Source organism: Scyliorhinus torazame, chromosome 18 (genome assembly GCF_047496885.1).
Source record: "Scyliorhinus torazame isolate Kashiwa2021f chromosome 18, sScyTor2.1, whole genome shotgun sequence".
NCBI classification, from domain to species: domain Eukaryota; kingdom Metazoa; phylum Chordata; class Chondrichthyes; order Carcharhiniformes; family Scyliorhinidae; genus Scyliorhinus; species Scyliorhinus torazame.
In genome coordinates, this window is record NC_092724.1 from 160,506,207 (window position 1) to 160,526,811 (window position 20,605).

General features: G+C 52.4%; 1 protein-coding gene across 5 annotated transcripts in view; it reads right to left on the reverse strand.

The window, feature by feature from the left end:
• LOC140395692 (sodium-coupled monocarboxylate transporter 1-like) overlaps positions 1 to 20,605 on the reverse strand; it is a 147,622-nt gene that overhangs the window by 97,596 nt on the left and 29,421 nt on the right. For 4 of the 5 annotated variants that reach the window (XM_072483766.1, XM_072483764.1, XM_072483765.1 and 1 more), the window contains 2 exons: positions 20,510 to 20,571; positions 7,189 to 7,328 (listed from right to left, as the gene is read on the reverse strand). In XM_072483766.1, coding sequence (XP_072339867.1) covers positions 7,189 to 7,328; positions 20,510 to 20,571 — 202 coding nt within the window. The remainder of the gene's footprint in view (positions 1 to 7,188; positions 7,329 to 20,509; positions 20,572 to 20,605) is intronic. The other variant, XM_072483768.1, reaches the window with a different exon arrangement.

The window sequence follows — 20,605 nt, forward strand, 5'->3', positions numbered from 1 at the left end:
TGTTGCGCTGAATGTGTGCAATCGGAGACGCAGGAGAAGATTTTAAAAAAAAATTCAAAGTAATCTTCTTGCCTGAACGGAAACAGAGAGCAGGTCACGTTCCCCTGAACATCGACATCACGTGCTTTGGCGCGATTGCGATTCCTCCATCTTGAATCAGGGATCTCTTCAATCAGGAGGGTTTCCCGAGTCTGGAGGCTTTAGAGGAGGAGTTTGAGTTGCCGGGTGGGAGCGGGTTTCGGTACCTACAAGTACGAGGTTTTGTCCGGAGGCAGTTTCCAAGCTTTCCTCGCCTCCCCCAGAGGGGACTACAGGATAAAGTGATGTCAAAAACAAGAGTTGGGGAGGGGAGGGTCTCCGAGATATACAAGGAATGGATGAAGTGGGAAGGGGTCCCAATCGTGGAAGTGAAGAGGAAGTGGGAGGAAGAGTTGGGAGGGGAGTTGGACGTCGGACTATGGGAAAAGGCCTTGAGGAGAGTCAATTCATCCTTGTCGTGGGCCAGGCTTAGCCTGATCCAGTTCAAGGTGGTTCATAGGGCTCATATGACTGCGGCCCGGATGAGTAGGCTTTTTGAGGAAGTGGTGGATAGGTGCGGGCGGTATAGGGGTAACCCGGCAAATCATGTACATATGCTTTGGACGTGTCCAAAGTTGAGGAGATTCTGTCAGGGATTCTCAGATGTCATGTCAGAGGTCCTGGAAGGGAGGGTGACTCTAAGTCCAGAATTGGCAATATTTTGGGTATTGGAAGACCCGGGGGGAGGGAGGCCGACGTTTTGGCCTTCTCCTCCCTGGTGGCCCGGAAACGGATTTTGCTGAGATGAAGGGACTCGGAGCCTCCAAAGTCAGGAGCGTGGTTAGTGACATGGCAGGGTTTCTCAGGCTGAAAAAGATTAAGTTCGCCTTGAGGGGTTCAATTCAGGGGTTTGCCCGAAGGTGGCAGCTGTTCATCGACTTCTTCAAGCAAAATTGAACATCGGGGAGGGGGTTGGGGGGGGGGAAATAAAAACTGACTGTAAAAAAGTTTCAATCGGTATGTGAAGAGAAAAAGATTGCTAAAAACGAATGTAGGCCCCTTCCAGTCAGAAACATTCGTAACAGGGAACAAAGAAATGGCTGAGGAACTAAATTCATACTTTGCTTCTGACTTCACAAAGGAAGACATGAAGAATGTACCGGAAGTTCTGAGAAACACAAGTTTTAATTCACAGCATTTGGAAAGCAGTGGTATAATCAGACAAAAGTCTGCATGGATTTACAAAAGGGAAATCACGCTTGACAAATCTATTGGAATTCGTTGAAGATGTTACTTGTAGAGTTGACCAGGGTTAACTTGTGGATGTGGTCTATTTAGACTTTCAGAAGGTTTTTGACAAGGTCGCACAAAGCACATTACTATGTAAAAGCGCATGGGATTGTGGGTAGTGTCCTGAGATGGATAGAAAGCTGGTTAGCAGACAGGAAGCAAAAACTTGGAATAAATGGGGCTTTTTCCGATTGGCAGGCAGTATTTAGTGGAGTACCGCAGGGATCTGTGCTCAGGCCCCAACTGTTCACATTATAAACTAATGATTTGGACAAGGAACTAAATGTATTCTCTCCAAATTTTCAGGTGGTACAAAGCTGGGTGGGAGTGTGAACTGTGAGGAGGATACTGAGGTGCTTCAGCAAAATTTGAATAAGCAGAATGAATGGGAATATGCAGTATAATGTAGATAAATGTGAAGTTATCCACTTCGGTAGCAAAAATAGGAAGGCAGATTATTATTTGAATGGGTTTACATTTAGAGAGGTGGATACGCAACGAGACCTTGGTGTCCTCGTGCATCAGTCGCTGAAAGTAAGCGCGCAGGTACAGCAGGCAGTAAAGAAGGCAAATGGTACATTGGCCTAATAGCGAGAGGATTTGAGTATGGGATTCGGAATGTTTTACTGCAATTGTACAGGGCATTGGTGAGGTCACATCTGGACTATTGTGGGCAGCTTTGGTTTCCTTATCTGAGGAAGGATGTTCTTGCTATGGAGGGAGTGCAGCGAAGGTTTACCAGGCTGATTCCTGGGATGGCGGGACTGTCATATGAGCAGAGACTAAGTTGGTTAGGATTACATTGATTGGAGTTTAGAAGAGTGAGAGGGGATCTAATAGAAACTTGGAAAATTTGAACAGGATTAGACAGAGTAGATTCAGAAAGAATGTTCCTGATGGTGGGGGCGTTCAAAACTAGGGGTCATAGTTTGAAGATAAGGAGTAAACCTTTAGGACTGAGGTGCGGAGAAATTTCTTCACCCAGAGAGAGTGGTGAGCCTGTGGAATTCACTACCACAGAAAGTAGTTGAGGTCAAAACATTGTGTAATTTCAAGAAAGAATTAGATACAGTTCTTGGGGTTAATGGGATCAACGGATTTGGGTGAAGGCGGGGTCAGGGTATTGAACTTAATGATCAGCTATGTACATAATGAATGGCGGAGCAGGCTTGAAGGGCCGAATGGCCTCCTCCTACTTCTATTTTCCATAGAATTAGAATTCTTACAGTGCAGAAGGCAGCCATTCTGCCCATCGAGTCTGCACCAACCCTCTGAAAGAGCACCCTACTCAGGCTCACTCCCCCACCCTATCCCTGTAACCACACCTAACCTGCACATCTTTGGACATTAAGGGACAATTTAACATGGCCAATCCACCCAGCCTGCACATCTTTGGGCTGTGGGAGGAAACCAGAGCACCCAGAGGAAACTCACGCAGACATGGGGAGAAAGTGCAAACTGCACACAGATAGTCACCCAAGGACGAAATTGAACCCGGGACCCTGGTGCTATGAGGCAGCAGTGCTAACCACTGTGTCACTGTGCTGCCTCTATGTATGTTTCTATGTCTGTATATTTTTATGTATTCTCCCTGTGTCTGCATGGGTTTCCTCCGGGTGCTCCGGTTTCCTCCCACAGTCCAAAGATGTGCGAGTTAGGTCGATTAGCCATATTAAAATTGCCCCCTAGTATCCATGGGTGTGCAAGTTAGGGTTTTTTAAATGTTCGATGTTATCCAGTTCGTGAAAGTGCACAATGAATAATGCCATGAATTGTAGAACCCCTCCATCCTTCCCCTCAGTTCAAACTTAGCCTTCTCAAGAGTTAAGAATTCCAACAGGTCCCCCCACCACGCCAAGGCACAGGGTGGAGAGGCTGCTCTCCAACCTATCAGGATCCGCCTTCGGGCGATCAACGAGGCGAAGGCTACAACATCTACCTCCGTGCCCGTTTCCAACCCCGGCTGGTCCGACACCCCGAATATGGCCTCCTGAGGACCTGGGTCTACGTGCACCACTTTAGAAAATACCCTAAAAACCTCCTTCCAGTAATCCTCCAGCTTTGGACAGGACCAAAACATATGAACGCGATTAGCGCCCCCACCCCCCCCCCCCCCCCCCGCAACGTTCACACACATCTTCTACTCCTTCAAAGAATCGGTTTATCCTTGCCTCGTGAGGTGTGCTCTGTATACCACCTTCAGCTGTATCAGCCCCAACCTCGTGCACGAGGCGGAGGCATTCACTCTCCGGAGCACCTCACACCAGAACCCCTCCTCCATATCCTCTCCCAACTCTTCCTCCCACTTTGCTTTGACCCCTTCCGGTGGTGCCTTCTCCTCTTCCAAAATAGCTCCGTAAACCTCTGACACTACCCCCTTCTCCAGTCTCCCTGTCGTCAGCATCTCCTCCAGCAATGTGGAGGCCGGCTCCACCGGGAAGCTCTGTATCTCCTTTCTGGCAAAATCCCGAACCTGCATGTATCTAAACATTTCCCCCTGCTCCAGCCCATACGTTGCTTCCAGCTCCTTCAATCCTGCAAACCGACCCCTAAGAAACAAATCTTTTAGTGTCTTAATCCCCTTCTCCTCCCATTTCCAAAAATTTCCATTCCACCTCCCTGGCTCAAATCTGTGGTTCCCCCGAATCGGCATTTCCCTTGACCCTGCCCCCAACCCGAAGTGTTGGCGAAACTGCCTCCAAATTCTCAATGAAGCTATTATTACCGGACTCCCTGAGTATTTCTCCGGAGCTCTCGGGAGCAGCGCTGTTGCTAGTGCTTTCAATCCCGACCCCCTGCACAAACTCTCCTCCATTCTGACCCACTGGGAATCTACCCCTCTGACCCAGCTCCGCACCTTCTCCACATTCGCCGCCCAGTAGTAGTACATCAGGTTCAGGAGACCCAAACCCCCTGCCTGCCTTCCCTTCTGTAGCAGCATCTTTCTCACTCTGGCCACCTTCCCTCCCCATATGAACAAAGTAATCCTTCCCTCAATCTCTCTAAAAAAGCCTTTGACAGGAAAATCGGCAGGCATTGAAAAATAAACAGGAATCGCGGCAACACGTTCATTTTAACCACCTGTACCCGACCCGCCAGTGACAGGGGGAGACCATCCCACCTTGCCAGATCAGCTTTCACTCTCCCCACCAAACTAGAAATGTTGTACCTGCGGAGCCCCCCCCCCCCCCCGCCCCCCCCCAAGGTACCTAAAGTGAGTCCCTGCCCGACGGAATGGCAGCCCCCCCACTACTGCCCCCACCCCTGGCCGAGACACCACAAAATACTCACTCTTGTCTAGATTTAGTTTGTACCCCGAGAAAGACCCAAACACCCGAAGCAACTCCAATATTCCCCCTATCGACACACTCGGTTCCGACACGTATAACAAGTCATCGGCATATAAGGACACCCTGGGCTCTAAACCACCCCCCCCCCCCCCCCCCGCACTATCCCTTTCCATACCCCTGAACTTCTTAATGCGATGGCCAACGGCTCAATCGCGAGGTGCAAACAGCAGGGGGGGGACATGGGACATCCCTGCCTAGTCCCACGGTGGAGAGAAAAGTATCTCGAGCTGCTGTTGTTTGTGCGGACACTCGCCCTCAGCTCCTTATATAGTAGCTTTACCCAGTTCACAAATCTTGGTCCAATCCCAAACCGCTCCAGAACTGCCATCAAGTACCCCCATTCTACCCAGTCAAACGCCTTCTCAGCGTCCAATGCCACAACCACCTCTTTTTTTCCCCTCTGCCAGCGCCAAAACAACGTTCAACACCCTTCTAACGTTTGAAAAGAGCTGCCTCCCTCTCACGAACCCCATCTGATCTTCACCTATCACCTTTGGGAGGCACTCCTCCAGCCTACCTGCCAGTACCTTTTGGGTCCACATTCAGAAGTGATATGGGCCTATACGACCCACACTCCGTTGGATCCTTATCTTTTTTTAGCAACAGGGAAATCGATGCCTGCCCCAAAGTTTGTGGCAACACCCCCTTCCCTATCGCCTCCTCAAACATCCCCACCAGCTTATCCTTGAATTTGTTGTAATATTCCACTGGAAACCCATCCGGCCCTTCCACCTTCCCCGATTGCATCCTCCCAATCGCATCCTTTATCTCCTGCTCCACTATCGCTCCTTCTAATGTAGCCCTGTCCCCCTCCCCTGACCTCGGGTATTCCAACCCATCTAGAAATTCCTGCATCTCACGGTGGTGCCGGAGGATGCCGCACCTTTGGGGCGGTCCGACGCCGGAGTGGTTCACGCCACTCCTCGGTGCCGGAGTGGCCCGCCCCGCCGGTTCGCGGAGAATCCCGCCCGACATGTCTCATGCCATGGCATGGCAGCACGGTAGCAAAAGTGGCTAGCACTGTGGCTTCACAACGCCAGAGTCCCAGGTTCGAATCCCCGCTGGTCACTGTCTGTGCGGAGTCTGCACGTTCTCCCAGTGTCTGCGTGGGTTTCCTCCGGGTGCTCCGGTTTCCTCCCACAGTCCAAAGACGTGTAGGTTAGGTGGATTGACCATGAAAAATTGCACTTAGTGACCAAAAAAAGGTTAGGAGGGTTATTGGGTTACGGGGATTGGGTGGAAATGAGGGCTTAAGTGGGCCAGTGCAGACTTGATGGGCCGAATGGCCTCCTTCTGCAGTTTGTTCACGCCGCCTTGTCCCGCCGTTCAAAAGGTGGTTTAATCCACGCCGGCTGGACAGGCAATTTATCGGCGGGACTTCGGCCCATCCGGGCCGGAGAATCCAGTGGGGGGGCCCGCCAACCGGTGCGGCCCGATTCCCGCCCCCGCCGAATATCCGGTACCGGAGACTTCGGCAACCGGCGGGAGCGGGATTCACGGCAGCCCCCGGCGATTCTCCAACCCGGCGGGGGGTCGGAGAATGACGCCCAAGATTGGAGAATTTCTGTTGGTGCAAAGTAAAAACACTGGGCGCGATTCTCCGCTCCCGCGCCGGTTGGGAGAATCTCCTGGGTCGCCAAATTTTCCCTCGACACCGGTCCGACACCCTCCCGCGATTCTCCCAAGCGGCGAGAACGGCCCCGTTGAGTTCCGCGTGGCGCAGGCCGGAGAATCGCCCGAGACACCCAAAATGGCGATTCTCCGGCACCCCTGCTATTCTCAGGCCCGGATGGGCCGAGCGGCCAGCCCAAAACGGCGGGTTCTCCCCGGCGCCGTCCACACCTGGTCGCTGCCAGCGGGAACAGCGCGGGAACGCTGGGAGGGCGGCCTGCTGGGGTGGGGGGGGGGGGATCCTGCACCGGGGGGGGTAAGGGGCTGAAATGGGGTGTGGCCCACGATCGGTTCCCACCGATCGTCAGGCCGTCCTCTCTGAAGGAGGACCTCCTTTCTTCCGCAGCCCCGCAAGATCTGTCTTGCGGGGCGGACTCGGAGAGGACGGCAACCATGCATGCGCGGGTGACGCCAGTTATGTGGCACCGGCCGCGTCATGTATGTGGCGCCGCCTTTACGTGGCGCCAAGGCCTGGCGCGCGTAAATGACGCAGCGCCGCTCCTAGCCCATTATCGGGCCCTGAATCGGTCGGGATAGGGGTCGTTTCGTGCCGTCGTGAACCTCGACGGCGTTCACAATGGTGCGAACACTCTGCCTCCATTTCGGAGAATCCCGCCTACTGGATTCTCCGTTCCCCCAGCTGCATGCTTCCCAGCAGTGCCGTATGCTGACATTGGGATTCTCTGGCAACAGGAACAGAGAGAATCCCTATGACTGAAGAATTACGTCCACTTTCTATTGACATGGGTTGCAGTGTGAATGCTTCTTTAGACATAGTAGTTCCCCACTACACTAGCTAAAGAGAGAGCACAATGGTGAAAGAGCGGTAACTGGAAATAGTAACTAAAAGTGGTTTTACCTCGTAAGTACTAATAATGTTTAGTCTGTAGAAGAGTGGAATGTAAATCAGGCAAACGATTATCGTGGTGAATAACCTAGCAACGTTGAGCATCAGAATATTCAATCCGGTGTTGTACACTTCAGCTGGATAGCCAATCACTGAAACCACAAGCAGATTTGCTGAAGATTAGTCTAAATTGAAGCATCAAAAACACGGGTTTAAAAAAAAACGCAGCAACTTTAGAAAACTCGAAATCTGTATGTAATAGATAATAAACTGTTGGGATGCGATTCACCCGAAAACGTTCCAAATCCGGTTTGGGGCACATTTGGCAGGGTGCTCCTCAGCAGCTGCGGCTGAGAAATGATATAAGCAAGAAGTCACCTGTGGGAGTGGTGTGGAGGTCTCCTAACAGGACCCACATGGTAAAACGGAGTATAAAGGAAGAAATAATAGGAGCTTGCCAGAAAGGAACAGTGATAATCATGGGGAATTTTAATCGACATATAGACGAAAAAGATTAGATGAGCAAAGGTGTCCTAGATTAAGAGTTCATAGAAAGTTTTCAAGATAGTTTCTTAGAACGTTCTGGGGTCAACCAGACAGCAGGCTATAGTAAATCGGGTAATGTACAACAGGATAAGATAATGACTTCATAGTGAAGGTGTCCCGAGGAAGCAGCAATCAGAATATGATTCAATGTACAGTATTGGTCGCCCTATTTAAGAAAGGATGTACACGTGTTGGAGGCAGTTCAGAGAAGGCTTAGAAACATAGAAAATAGTACTGGACTAATATCCTAGATCCTGCCCACATGCCCAGTGAGTCATCATTTGCAAACACCTTCACCAAATTAGCTGCTAAATACATGTAACTTGAGAAGGTGAGTTTGAGTACCTCTTCAAGAAACTGGTTTCCTTTTCTTTGCTGGCACAAGGATTTCTACCTTTTTAAGCACCCAAATTGAGAGCCAAGGGTTAGCGTGTGCGTGAAGGCAACAGAGGGAGAGAGGGAGTAGTGAAAGTATTTGTTGTAACTTTTGATGTTGCATGTGAGAGGGGAGATGGAAGTCAAGAGAAATATTCTGGGTTTAGAATTATGTTCAAGGCTGAGATAAACAGATTTTTCATCAGGAAGGGAATCTAGGATTATGTGGATAAGGCGGGAATGTAGAGCTGAGGATTATCATTTCAGACCAATTATGATCTCATTGAATGGTAGAGCAGATTCAATGGGCCGAATGGCCTACCTCTACTTCCACGTCATATGGTTCAGCCTCAAGCAATTGCCAGAGAGAGGGTTACAATTTGTGATAAAGGTGTGCTGTATGTGGTGTGGAAGGAAGACAATGGGCGGGATTCTCTGTCCCACCGCACCCCTTTTCTGGTGCGGCGCGCCTCCATCCCGCTAGCCGGCTAATGGGGTTTACCGTTGTGGGCACCCCCACACCGTCGGGAAATCCGTGGGCGTGGGTGCACTGCCGGCGAAGTGAAGGATCCCACCAACGGAGAATCCAGCCCAATGGCTTCAGTTTTCCAGTATTTAGAGGCTTAGCCAGCACTGGATGGCGAGAGCAAGCAGTCTCAGAACATAAGAGATAGTGACCAGTGTAGCCACTTAAAATGGCCAACTCCCGATTTAAAATGGCGAATGGCAAAGGCTGATGGGAAAGTCAGCCAACAAGCCAAAAACCAGCAGCTGCAGGTTGGCTGTGTATTTACCTCTGGAAAGGCCAGACAATATTGATACCAGCAACCATCAGCATAACAAAACAACAGCCATCTGCATACTAATGAGCAATCCCCGGGAACAATAAGCAACATTTAGACACACAAAGCAAAACCAGACTCTTCGGCGCCAGCAGGAGCCTACACAAAAGGAGGTGAACGAGCACCTCAAGACCGCCCATCGATCAGGGAACCGCTCCAGCATTGGAGAAAATCGAACCAAGCGATTGGGACAAAGTCCAAACACTTGGGACCAGGTACAGGGTCCGCCCGAAAGGCGGGAAGCCCCTGGGGACTATAAGAATTGAGCCCCAAGTTCAAATCGCTCTCTTCTTCTCCACCTCTTTTCTCTCTTCACGCTCTTCTTCCTGCCCGGGTCACCCAGCAACAACGAATCGACAGGGACCGTGACCGGAGCAGTGAAGATCGAAATCGTAAGTCTTAATTCAACACTCGCTACGAGATAGGCGCTCCTAGCTACCAATCTGTACCAACTTCGAATCCCGCAGGCTCAGAAACCGAACAAAAGGCCATTTGTTTCCCTGACCTGGTGGGCCAGTCCAAAGTTAAGTATAGGACTGTTAGTTGTAGAAGTAGCTTAGACGTAGAATTTGTGCATGAGTAGCGATTACTGTGTATAATAAATGTGCTTTGATTTAAATCTTACTAATCGGTGTATTGGATTATTGGTCATTACCCGAACTTGAACCTCGTGGCGGAATCATAAAGATACCTGGCGACTCGGGAGCAAAGGTAATAAAACAGAGCAATTGAACTAAGGCAAAGTTAGCAACACCAGGTACATGCCCAACTGCAGCCAGATCCTCCAAGATCTGCTGGGACCGCTCCTAAGGGCTCCTGCCTTGGAAAAAAAAAATTCACAAGAAAAGTGCCACGTCCATGGCATCATGCATCTGAGTCGCCCACTCCGGAGTTATCTCTAGCAGCTCAATAAAGTGGGCGCTGCATTTAAGCAGCTCCACGGCACTATTCTCAGTCAAGCCAAAGAATGGCAGCTAAGAAGCCAGTTCCACAGTTTACGGACCAGGGGGCCCTTACGTAACTTTTGGATGCCGTGGAGGGGCAAAGGTCTACCATCTACCCACAAGCAGGTAGGAGGCCTTCCAGTAAGGTCACCAACTCTGCATGGGCAACTGTGGCCACGCTGGTGAGTGCCTGCACTCTTCACAAGAGGACGGGGGTGTAGTCCCAAAATAAAATGAATGACCTCCTCCATGCTGCCAGGGTGGATGCTTCTTGTCTGCTCTTACCACTCTCATCCCAGCAGCATGACCCTCCACCAGTACGGATCCTGCAACAGGCCTTGATACCAGTTCGCAGGAGGACACTGAAGAGGTGTAACAGCTGTCAGCTGCACCCTCCCACCAGTGCAGAGACACACACTTTGGCAGAGGATCTAGCAGGCAGGCTTCTGGGTCACAAACTGGTGAACACCTCACTTCCACAGATCCACACCAGGCGGTGGCTGGGAGATCCGAGGGATCAGACAGTTGGAGGTCTACTGGATGCCAGAGTCCGCTGTGCCTCAGCCTGGTGCCGTGCGTCTGGCGTAGTGCTTCCCTCAGCTGCTGGAAATGCAAAAGCAGAGTCATGAATACCACTAAAGGATGTCCGGGACACTCCTGGGATTGTAAGGTCGACTGGAGGAGACCCAAAGCCTTCTTTCACAGGAGATAGTGCTGGCAATGTGAGGCACCCAGGCCGACACGACAAAACATATTCAAAAGTGCAAAAACGTAAATAATCAGTAACACCCAGTGCTCCCTACTCCCCCTCCTAATCCCCTGCCACTCTGCTGACCCCCTAAGGGCCATCACCAAAGTTTCTATCGCTCGTGCAAAAAATAGTGGCGACAGCCACCCCACCTCGTTACTCTATGCAACCTGAAACCCCGGAAGCTCATCTTGTTGGTCCGTACACTTGCTACTGGAGCCACATCCAGTACACGCACCCATAACACAAATTTCGGCCCAACCCCAAGTGTTCCTAGAACCTTGAACAGGTACCGCCACTTCACCCAGTCAAAAGTCTTCTCCACGTCCGTAGCCGCCACTACCTATCCCCTCGACGGGGTCATAATCACAGTCAATAACGGCCTAATATTACTCGAGAGTTGCCTACCCTTAAAGAAGCCCATTTGATCCTCTGCAACCACCCCCGGAAGGCATCCTTCCATCCTCCCCCTCACCAACATAGCCAACACTTTCACGTCTGTATTCAACAGTGATCTGAGATGACGTCCGGAGGGGGCCATTGTGTGAGCGGTCACACATTTGGCAGCTCCCGCTCAAGGCTGTTTTATTTGGACTTTTTCCCTGTTCGGAGGGTGGATGTGTGGCTGAAAAGGGTGTAGGGCTGGCCAGAGGGAGATCTGACTCCACAGGTGGGACTGGTGGACGGATCCACGGACCAGAAGTGGGTCAAGAAGAAGGCAGCAGCTGGAGCAGGAGAATCTTCGTGCGCCACAGCTTAAGATGGCAGAGGGTGTAGGGTCGGCGCTGCCTACCCAATGGTCGATGGACCAACTGGTGGACTTCTTAAATGAGAAGTTCAGCCAGCAGAGGAAAGTGAAGCAGAGGCTGGAGTCCCAGGTTCAGGCCATCCGGAAAGTGGAGGAGGTGGTGGGGGAGCAGGAGGAGCAGTTGGCTTCGCTGGCGGCTGAGATGGGACTAATGCGAGATACCCTGATGCGGCTGCAGGAGAAGGTGGAGGACCTTGAGAACCACTCCCGGAGGCAGAACTTGAGAATTGTAGGGATGCCTGAAGGGATCGAGGGAGTGGACGCTGCCACATACGTGGCTGGAATGTTGGAGAAGCTGATGGGAGTGGGGGCCTTTGGCCGGCCCCTGGAGGTCGAATGAGCGTACAGACAGCTGACGGGCCGCCGAGGGCAATGGTGGTGCGTCTTCACCGGTTCCTAGATAAGGAAAAGATTCTGAGATGGGCGAGGCAGACGAGGAGATGCACCTGGGAGGGGAGTGAACTGTGAGTGTCCTGGGAGGGGAGTGAGCTGTGAGTGTATCAGGACCTGGGCCCGGACTTGGCGAAGAAGAGACCCGGGTTTAATCGGGTGAAAGCTGCCCTCTTTAAAAAGGGGGTGAAGTTGGGGATGCTGTACCCAGCTCGCCTCTGGGTGACCTTTAATAATAAAGAGCATTATTTTGGAACACCAGAGGAGGCAATGGAACTTGTGAGAGACAATGGACTGGCAGGTGAAGGACGACATTGAACTGTGGGGGAGGGGTGTGGAGAGGAATGTGGTTTTCCCTTTTCTCTCTCTGGTTCTTTGGTAATTCGAGGTGAGTGACCGGGGAGGGAAGGGGTGGGGGGGGGGGGGGGGGGTTCATATCAGTGGGGGGTAGGAGGCTGTGGGGCCTTGGGCGGGGGCTGCCAGGCTAACTGGGGTGGGCTAGTTAACAGGAGTGCAGTTTGGAGGGGGTGATCAGGTGGTTAGTGTAGCAGACGGGGATGGGGTTGTTGTTTTGTTTAGGGGAAGGGCAGGGAAGGGGGCTGCTGACGAAGGTGTTGTTGCTGTAGCGTTATATGGGAGGGAAGGTGACAGACATCCGGGGGTGGGCCTGGAGTGTCGTGTGGCACGGCTGAGGTACTGGCCTATAGTTGATCGGCAGGGGGTGGGGTGAGGCAGGATGCCCTCTGACCAGGCTGGTCGCACGGAACGTGAGGGGGCTAAATGGGCCAGTCAAGCAGTCGCATGTTTTCGTCCATCTGAGGAGTTTGAAGGCGGATGTGGCCTTTTTGCAAGAGACACATCTGAAGATTGGGGACCAGACAAGGTTAAGGAGAGGGTGGATAGGGGAGGTTTTCCATTCGGGGTTGGATATGAAGGCACGTGGGGTGATAGTGCTGGTCAATAAGCGTGTGGCATATGAGGTGGGGTATATCGTAGTGGATCCGGTGGGGGGAGAGGGGGGAGAGGTTCGTGATGGGAAATTGGGGGGGATGCCAGTGGTCCTGGCTAATAGATATGCCCCAAATTGGGATGGTGTGGAGTATTGGGGAAGATCCCGGACCTGGACTCGCTCCGGCTGATTATGGGGGAGGGGGTCTTCAACACAGTCATTGATCCGGGGATGGACCGGTCGAGTTTGAGATCGAGGAGAGTGTTGGTGGAGGCGAAGGAGCTGAAGGGGTTTGTGGACCGCATGGATGGAGTGGACCCCTGGATATTTGGGAGGCCGAGGGCCAAGGAGTTTTCATACTTCTTCCATGTGCATAAGGTCTGATTGATTTATTTTTGTGGGTAAGTCGTTGCTGGCGGAAGTGGTGGTCTCTGGATGTTCGGCGATCATGGTATCGAACCACGTGCCGCATTGGGTAGACTTGCGAGTGGGCGGGGGGGCTCAGCACCCGCAGTGGAGGCTGGATGTGGGCCTGCTAGCAGAGGAGAAGGTATGTGAGCGGGTGAGGGCCGCCATCCAGGGGTATGTGGAAGTAAATGACACAGGTTTTGTCTCGGCTGCCACACTGTGGGAGGCACTCAAGGCAGTGGTCAGGGGGGAGTTTATATCAATTCCGGTGCACAGGGAGAGGGAGAAGCGAGCAGAGATGTCAAGGTTGGTGAACGAGATTATGCATGTGGACAGAAGGTACACGGAGGCCCTGGAGACGGGATTGTTGAAGGAGAGGCAGAAGCTCCTGATGGAGTTTGGGCCGTGGCCATGGGGAAGGCAGTGGGGCAGTTGCGGAGGGCCAGAAGGGCATGAGTACGGGAAGAAGGCTAGCAGGATGTTAGCCCATCAGATCAGGAAGCAGGAGGTGGAGATTGGCAGGGTGAAAGACGGCAAAGGTGGAGTGGTAGTGGATCTGGTGGGGGTGAATGGGGTGTCTGAGGAGTTTTATAGGAGGCTTCATGAATTGGAGCCCCCGGCCTTGGGGGAGGGAATGTGGGATTTCTTTGGACGGGATGGAATTCCCCAGGGTGGAGGGGAATCTGGTAGAGGGGCTGGAGCTCCCATTGGATTGGTGGAGGTGCTGGAGGATATGTGGCATTGCAGGCAGGGAAGGCCCCGGGACAGGACGGCTTCCCAATAGAATTTTATAACCATTTTCAGGAGACCTGGGGCCCCTGCTGGTGGGGCATTTAATAAGGTGAGGGAGAAGGGTGAGTCGCAGGCCTCAATATCTCAGATACTGCAGAAAGATAAGGAACCGGAGCAGTGTGGATCCTACCGCCCAACATCACGATTGAATGTAGATGACAAGTTGTTGGCTAAGATTCTGGCCTCGCAGGTTGAGGACTGTGTGCCAGATGTGATGGGGATGGGGGACCAGACGGAATTCGTAGAAGGGAGGCACATGTCACCCAACATCAGGCGCCTGTTAAATGTCATAATGATGTCCACAGAGGAACAGAATGTGGAGAAGGCCTTTGATCGGGTAGAGTGGGAGTATTTGTGGGAGGTATTGGGGTGGTTTGGGTTTGAGCAGGTGTTTGTGGATTGGATCCGATTGCTATACCGGGTGCCGGTGGCGAGTGTAAGAACGAATTGGGTGAGCTCGGGGTATGAGGCAGGGAACCCACTCTCCCCATTGCTTTCCGCCTTGGCGATGGAGCCATTGGCAATGGCGCTTAGAGCGTCTAGGGGTTGGAAAGGGATTGTCCAGGGGGGTGGAGCATAGGGTGTTCCTATATGCGGACGACCTGCTGTTGTATATATCAGACCCACTGGGAAGCACAGGGGTATTATGGACATTTTATTATGGAACTTGGCCGGTTTTGGGGGTATGAATTAATCATAGGAAAGAGTGAGGTCTTCCCGATCCAGGCAAGGGGGCAGGTAGTGGGGGAGGGTTTTTGGTATCTGGACATCCAGGGGGCGTGGGGATGGGAGCAATGGCAAAAATGAAAATGAAAATGAAAATCGCTTATTGTCACAAGTAGGCTTCAAATGAAGTTACTGGGACAAGCCCCTAGTCGCCACATTCCGGCGCCTGTTCGGGGAGGCTGTTACGGGAATCGAACCGTGCTGCTGGTCTGCCTTAGTCTGCTGTCGAAGCCAGTGATTTAGCCCTGTGCTAAACAGCCCCATGTAATTAGATCTGGCTCGGTTGGTGGGGCAAATGAAGGGCGAATTTAAAAGGTGGGATGTGCTCCCGTTGTCAGTGGCGGGCGGGTGCAGTCCATAAAGATGCCTGTGCTCCCGAGGTTTTTGTCTGTATTCCAAACCTCCCGATTTTTATCTCCAAGGCTTTTTTCAATAAGGTTATCTCGTTGATATTGGGATTTGTGTGGGCGGGGAAGGCCCCTCGAGTAAAGAAGGTGTTGCTTTTTATAACTATAATATAATAATAATAAATAAACATCTTTATTGTCACAAGTAGGCTTACATTAGCACTGCAATGAAGTTACTGTGAAAATCTCCTAGTCGCCACACTCCGGCGCCTGTTCGGGTACACTGAGGAAGAAATCAGAATGTCCAATTCACCTAACAAGCACGTCTTTCGGGACTTGCGGGAGGAAACCGGAGCACCCGGAGGAAACCCACACAGACACGGGGAGAACATGCAGATTGTTGGAGTGGGGGCAGTGGAGGGGTGGGGGGGGGGGGGGGTTTGGTGGGGGGGGGGGGGGGGGGGGGGGGGCTCCAGGTTTGCCTTGCCAAATTTAATGAATTATTATTGAGCGGCGAATATAACCAAGGTAAGGAAGTGGTAGTGAGGGAGAGGTCAGTTGGGAAGGAGAAGGCAGCCTCGTGTAAGAGTACTAGTTTGGGGGTGCTGTTGATGGCGCCTCTGCCATTCTCGCCGGCCAAGTACTCCGCAAGCCCGGTAGCAGTGGCGGCCCTGGGGGTGGGGACAGTGGCGACAGCACTGGAGGCTCGATGGGGTCTTGGTTTGGGCTATGATCTGTGGGAATCACAGGTTTGCTCCGAGGTGACTGGACGGGGGGTTTCTGGGTTGGCAGCGGGCGGGGGTCGAACGGTTTGGGGATTTATTCGTGGGGGGCAGCTTCCCGAGTTTGGAAGGACTGGTAGACATCTAAGAGTTGCCCAGCGGAAACGGGTTCTGATACATACAGGTGCGGAACTACGTGAGAAAACAGGTGCAGTCCTTTCCTGATCTCCGCCCCTGGGGTTGCAGGACAAGGTGCTATAGGGAACAGATGTTGGAGAGGGCAGGGTGTCAGAGATATATAAGGAATTGATGGACTGGGAGGGTGCTCCAATAGGAGAAGTTGAGCAGGTTTTTTGAGGGGATGGAGGATAGGTGTGGGCAGTGTGTGGGGGGTCCCGCGAACCATGTCCACATGTTTTGGGCCTGCCCGAAGTTGCAGGGACTTTGGCGGGGGTTCGCTGACGTGATGTCAGAGATACTGAGGGTAAAGGTGGTTCCGAGCCCAGAATTGGCAGTGTTTGGAGTGTCGGAAGACCTGGGAGTCCAGGGGGGTGAGGAAGGCCGATGTTCTGGCCTTTGCCTCTCTGGTAGCCTGGAGACGGATCCTGTTGGGGTGGAAGGCCCGGAGCCTCCGAAGCCGGGGTTATAGTTGAGCGACTTTGTGGATTTCCTCAGGTTGGAGAAAATGAAATTCGCCTTAAGGGGGTCGATGGAAACCGTTCATTGACTTCTCCAGGACAGTTAAGTCAGCAGCGCTAGGGGGTGGGGGTGGAATTTTCAGGTTAACAAGAAAAAGTGGAGGCAGAGAGGGTGTGGGGTAGGGAGGGCGGGCTGCTGTTGTGGGCTACTCGTTGAGTTATGATGTGATTTCCTGTTTGGTTATCTTTTTGATCATGGTTGTGGTTGTGATTGATGTTTATTTATAAATGCTTAAATAAATGTTTTAAAAACTGTGATGTGGGCTTGCATGACCCACATTCTAACGGGTCCTTCCCTTTCATCGGAATTAGCATGATTGTCGCCTGTGTCAGTGTCTCCGGCAGCTCCCCCTCCCCCAGCACCTTGCTAAACCCCCCCAACAAATGTGGTGCCAGCTCTGTCGCAAACTCCTTATAGAACCCGATCGGGTAACCGTCCGGCCACGGGGCATTCCCCGCCTTCATCCCTCTTATGCTTTTATCACCTCTCTCAACCCCATTGGCTTCCCGAGCACCTGCCTCCTCTCTTCATCCAGCCATGGGAAGTCCAGCCCGTCCAGAAACTGTCCCATTTCCCTTCCTCACCCCCCTGATCGGCTCTGCACAATTTCACATAATACTCCCTGAACGCATCATTTATCCTCCCCGGCTCTGACACTATCTTCCCCTTCCCTGTCCGTACTCTCAGGATTACTCTGGAAGCGGCCTGCCTCAACAGCTGATGGGCTAGCATGCGGCTCCTTCTCTCCATTTTCATACTGCACCACCCTCGCCCTCCGTAGCTGTCAGCCCTTCCCATTGTCTGGCTGTCAAACTGCCCTGTAACCTCTTTCTCTCCACAGTGGGGTCTCTCGAATATTCCCTGCCCACCTCGACTATCTCATCCAGTAATCGTCCAAACTCATCTCTTCTCTTCCTATCTCCAGGCGCCTTGAATTAGATAATCTCCCCCCCAAACCACCGCCTTCAATGTCTCCCAAAATATGGCCGCCAATACGTCCCCATTTTGGTTCAGCTACGCGTAGTCGTTAATCACCGACCGCACCTTATCACAGAATCCCCTGTCCGCTAGAAGCCCCGAGTCTAGCCTCCATCCCAGCCTCTGTTCCTGCCTTGAGCTAAGCCGAATCTCCAGCCAGTGCATGGTCAGAGATTACGATTCCCGCATAGTCTGTCCCACCGCCCCCACCAACACCTCTCAGCTCACCACAAAAAAATCGATACTGGAGTATACTTTGTATACGTGCGAGAAGAAGAAGTACACCCTCTCCCCCGGATTCTTAAACCACCAAGGGTCCACCATGCCCATCCTTTCCATTAACCCTCCAAGCTCCTTCACCATCTGCAGTCTTCCCATTGACCTAGGGCTCAACCTGTCCACCCTTGGTTCCAGCACACAATTGAAGGGCAAAATTCTCCGACCCCCCGCCGGGTCGGAGAATCGCCGGGGGCTGGCGTGAATCCCGCCCCCGCCGGTTGCCGAAGTCTCCGGCGCCGGATATTCGGCGGGGGCGGGAATCGCGCCGCGCCGGTTGGCGGGCCCCCCCGCTCGATTCTCCGGCCCGGATGGGCCGAAGTCCAGCCGCTAAAATGCCTGTCCCGCCGGCGTAAATTAAATCACCTACCTTACCGGACAAGGCGGCGTGGGCGGGCTCCGGGGTCCTGGGGGGGTCACGGGCCGATCTGGCCCTTGGGGTGCCCCCACGGTGGCCTGGCCCGCGATCGGGGCCCACCGATCCGCGGGCGGGCCTGTGCCGTGGGGGCACTCTTTCCCTTCCGCCTTCGCCACGGTCTCCACCATGGCGGAGGCAGAAGAGACTCCCTCCACTGCGCATGCGCGGGAATGCTGTCAGCGGCCGCTGACGCTCCCGCTCATGCGCCGCCCGGAGATGTCATTTCCGTGCCAGCTGGCGGGGCACCAAAGGCCTTTTCCGCCAGCTGGCGGGGCGGGAATTCGTCCGGCGCCGACCTAGCCCCTCAATGTTTCCCCGAACAAACCTATTACCCAATAACAAATCATTTCCACAATGAAATCACTCCACCCGCGAAGAAAGAAAAGCCCCCACCCTCCAGCCCTCACACTTCCCACAATCTCCGAACTCCACTATTCCAACTCCCATCAAAGTTCAGTTCTGCCCCAGTTCTTGGTCTCTAATGAAGTCATTGGCTTCTCCTTGGGTTTCAAAATAATACTCTCGGCCTTCAAAAGTCAACCACAGTTTCGGCGGGTACAGCACCCTGAACTTGATCTGCCACCGATGAGCCTCCTTGGCCCTGTTTGTGCGTGCAGTTAATACGGCCACTAAATACCAGCCTCAGATTCTAAGAGGAGATCAATTTCACATTTCTTTCTTTAAGTGTTAAAGTTTCAACTCACTCACAATAGTAACCATTGTTTATGCATGTTAGGCATGTTAAGAACCTGCAATCAGAAAGTTGTCCAATTTTCAACATTAATTAACATGTTTGAAGAAACAGGAAATACAGTGCAATTCTTAATGAGGATAAGTGATCAAGGACACCCACAAATTTCAAAACACCTTTGTTTCTATTGTGCCTAATGTCATGGGAGTGTACCTTTAAGAAATGGGTGTTTATCACATAGTTGCAGTGGTGTCATTATGTGGGTGGAGCTGGGTATATCGCTGTGTTTTACTTTCGGTTTAGGCAGTTGGAGCTGAATTCAGACAAGGAAGGTTCATTTTGTCTCTCTCTCTGTGTATGTTAAAAGTTGTCCAGATCACTTGATAATTTAAAAGTGACAACTGTCTTCTGTAAAGAATGTATGGGTGGGATTCTCCCCTACCCAGTGAGGCGGGCCGTACCGGCGCTGAGGAGTGGCATGAACCACTCTGGCGTTGGGCCGCCCGGTAAGTACAGAATCCTCCGCACCTTCAGGGGCTAGTCCGGTGCCGACAGGGTTGGCACCGTGCCAACTGGCACCAAAGGGCACCCACCGGCCAGCGCGAATTGGCGCATGCGCAGGAGTGCAGCGTGTGCTGGCGTTTTCCCAGCGCATGCGCAGGGTGGGGGTTCTTCTCTGCACTGGCCATGGCGGACCGTTACACCGGCCGGTGCGGAGGGAAAGAGTGCCCCCATGGCACAGGCCCGCCTGCGGATCGGTGAGCCCCGATCGTGTGCCAGGCCACCGATCGCGGGCCAGGCCACTGTGTGGGTCCCCGCCCCTTGGCCAGATCCCCCTGCTACCCCCCCCCCCGAGGACTCCGCAGGCCGCCCGCAGAGCCAGGTCCGCTCGGCTGACCGCGGAGCAGAGAATTGCTGGGGGACCGCTGCCAACGGTCCCCAACCGGCGCGGCGTGGTGTGATTCCCGCCTCCACCAAAAAACCGCGCCGGAGAATCTGGCGGACGCCGTCTGAGCGGCATCCACGCTGCCCCCCCCGGCGATTCTCCGGCCCGGTGTGGGGTCGGAGAATCCTGCCCTATACCTACTGCTTTGTTAAAAAGGTTGTTTGGCTTATGGATGTTGTTAGGAAAGTTATTAAGGGTCACATATAGAGTACTGTATCTGTGGGGGGTAGTTGTGTTAATAGTTGATAAAGTGTTTACTGTGTATTTATAAAAGGTTAACTGATTCCATAGAATAAACATTGTTTTGTTCTCTGTTGCATCACACCTGGAAAGTGGGCCCTTGTGCTCCTCATAACCAAAATCTATTAAAGGTTGTAGGTCAGGTAAATTCCATGATATACTTTGGAGTTTTCTAAACCCTGGCCCATAACACTAAAAACATGGTTGAGAACCTTCCAACAAGCATGTTTGGGGGTGGGGTCACTATTATAACCATAGATGGAGTTGGGCTTAAGGAGTTGACACATGCTCAAATATTTTTGATATGTTTACGTCCAAATATTTGATCTGTGTGCAGATTGAATGGTTGCCCAAACACAAATCGTCTGCCATTAAACTGAGAACCACCCATAAATCTGTACGTTGCATGTGAAGAATCAAATAATTGTAGGCAAACATGTTGCTCCTGTACAGATATTCATTTCTGTCGAGAAAACAAAAATACCTACCTGCGATAGCAGACAGGAAACTGGCAGCCAGCGAAAATGCAATTGGATAGGCAGATATTTGTCTGTTTTAAACAAAACAAAATGATACAATCATGT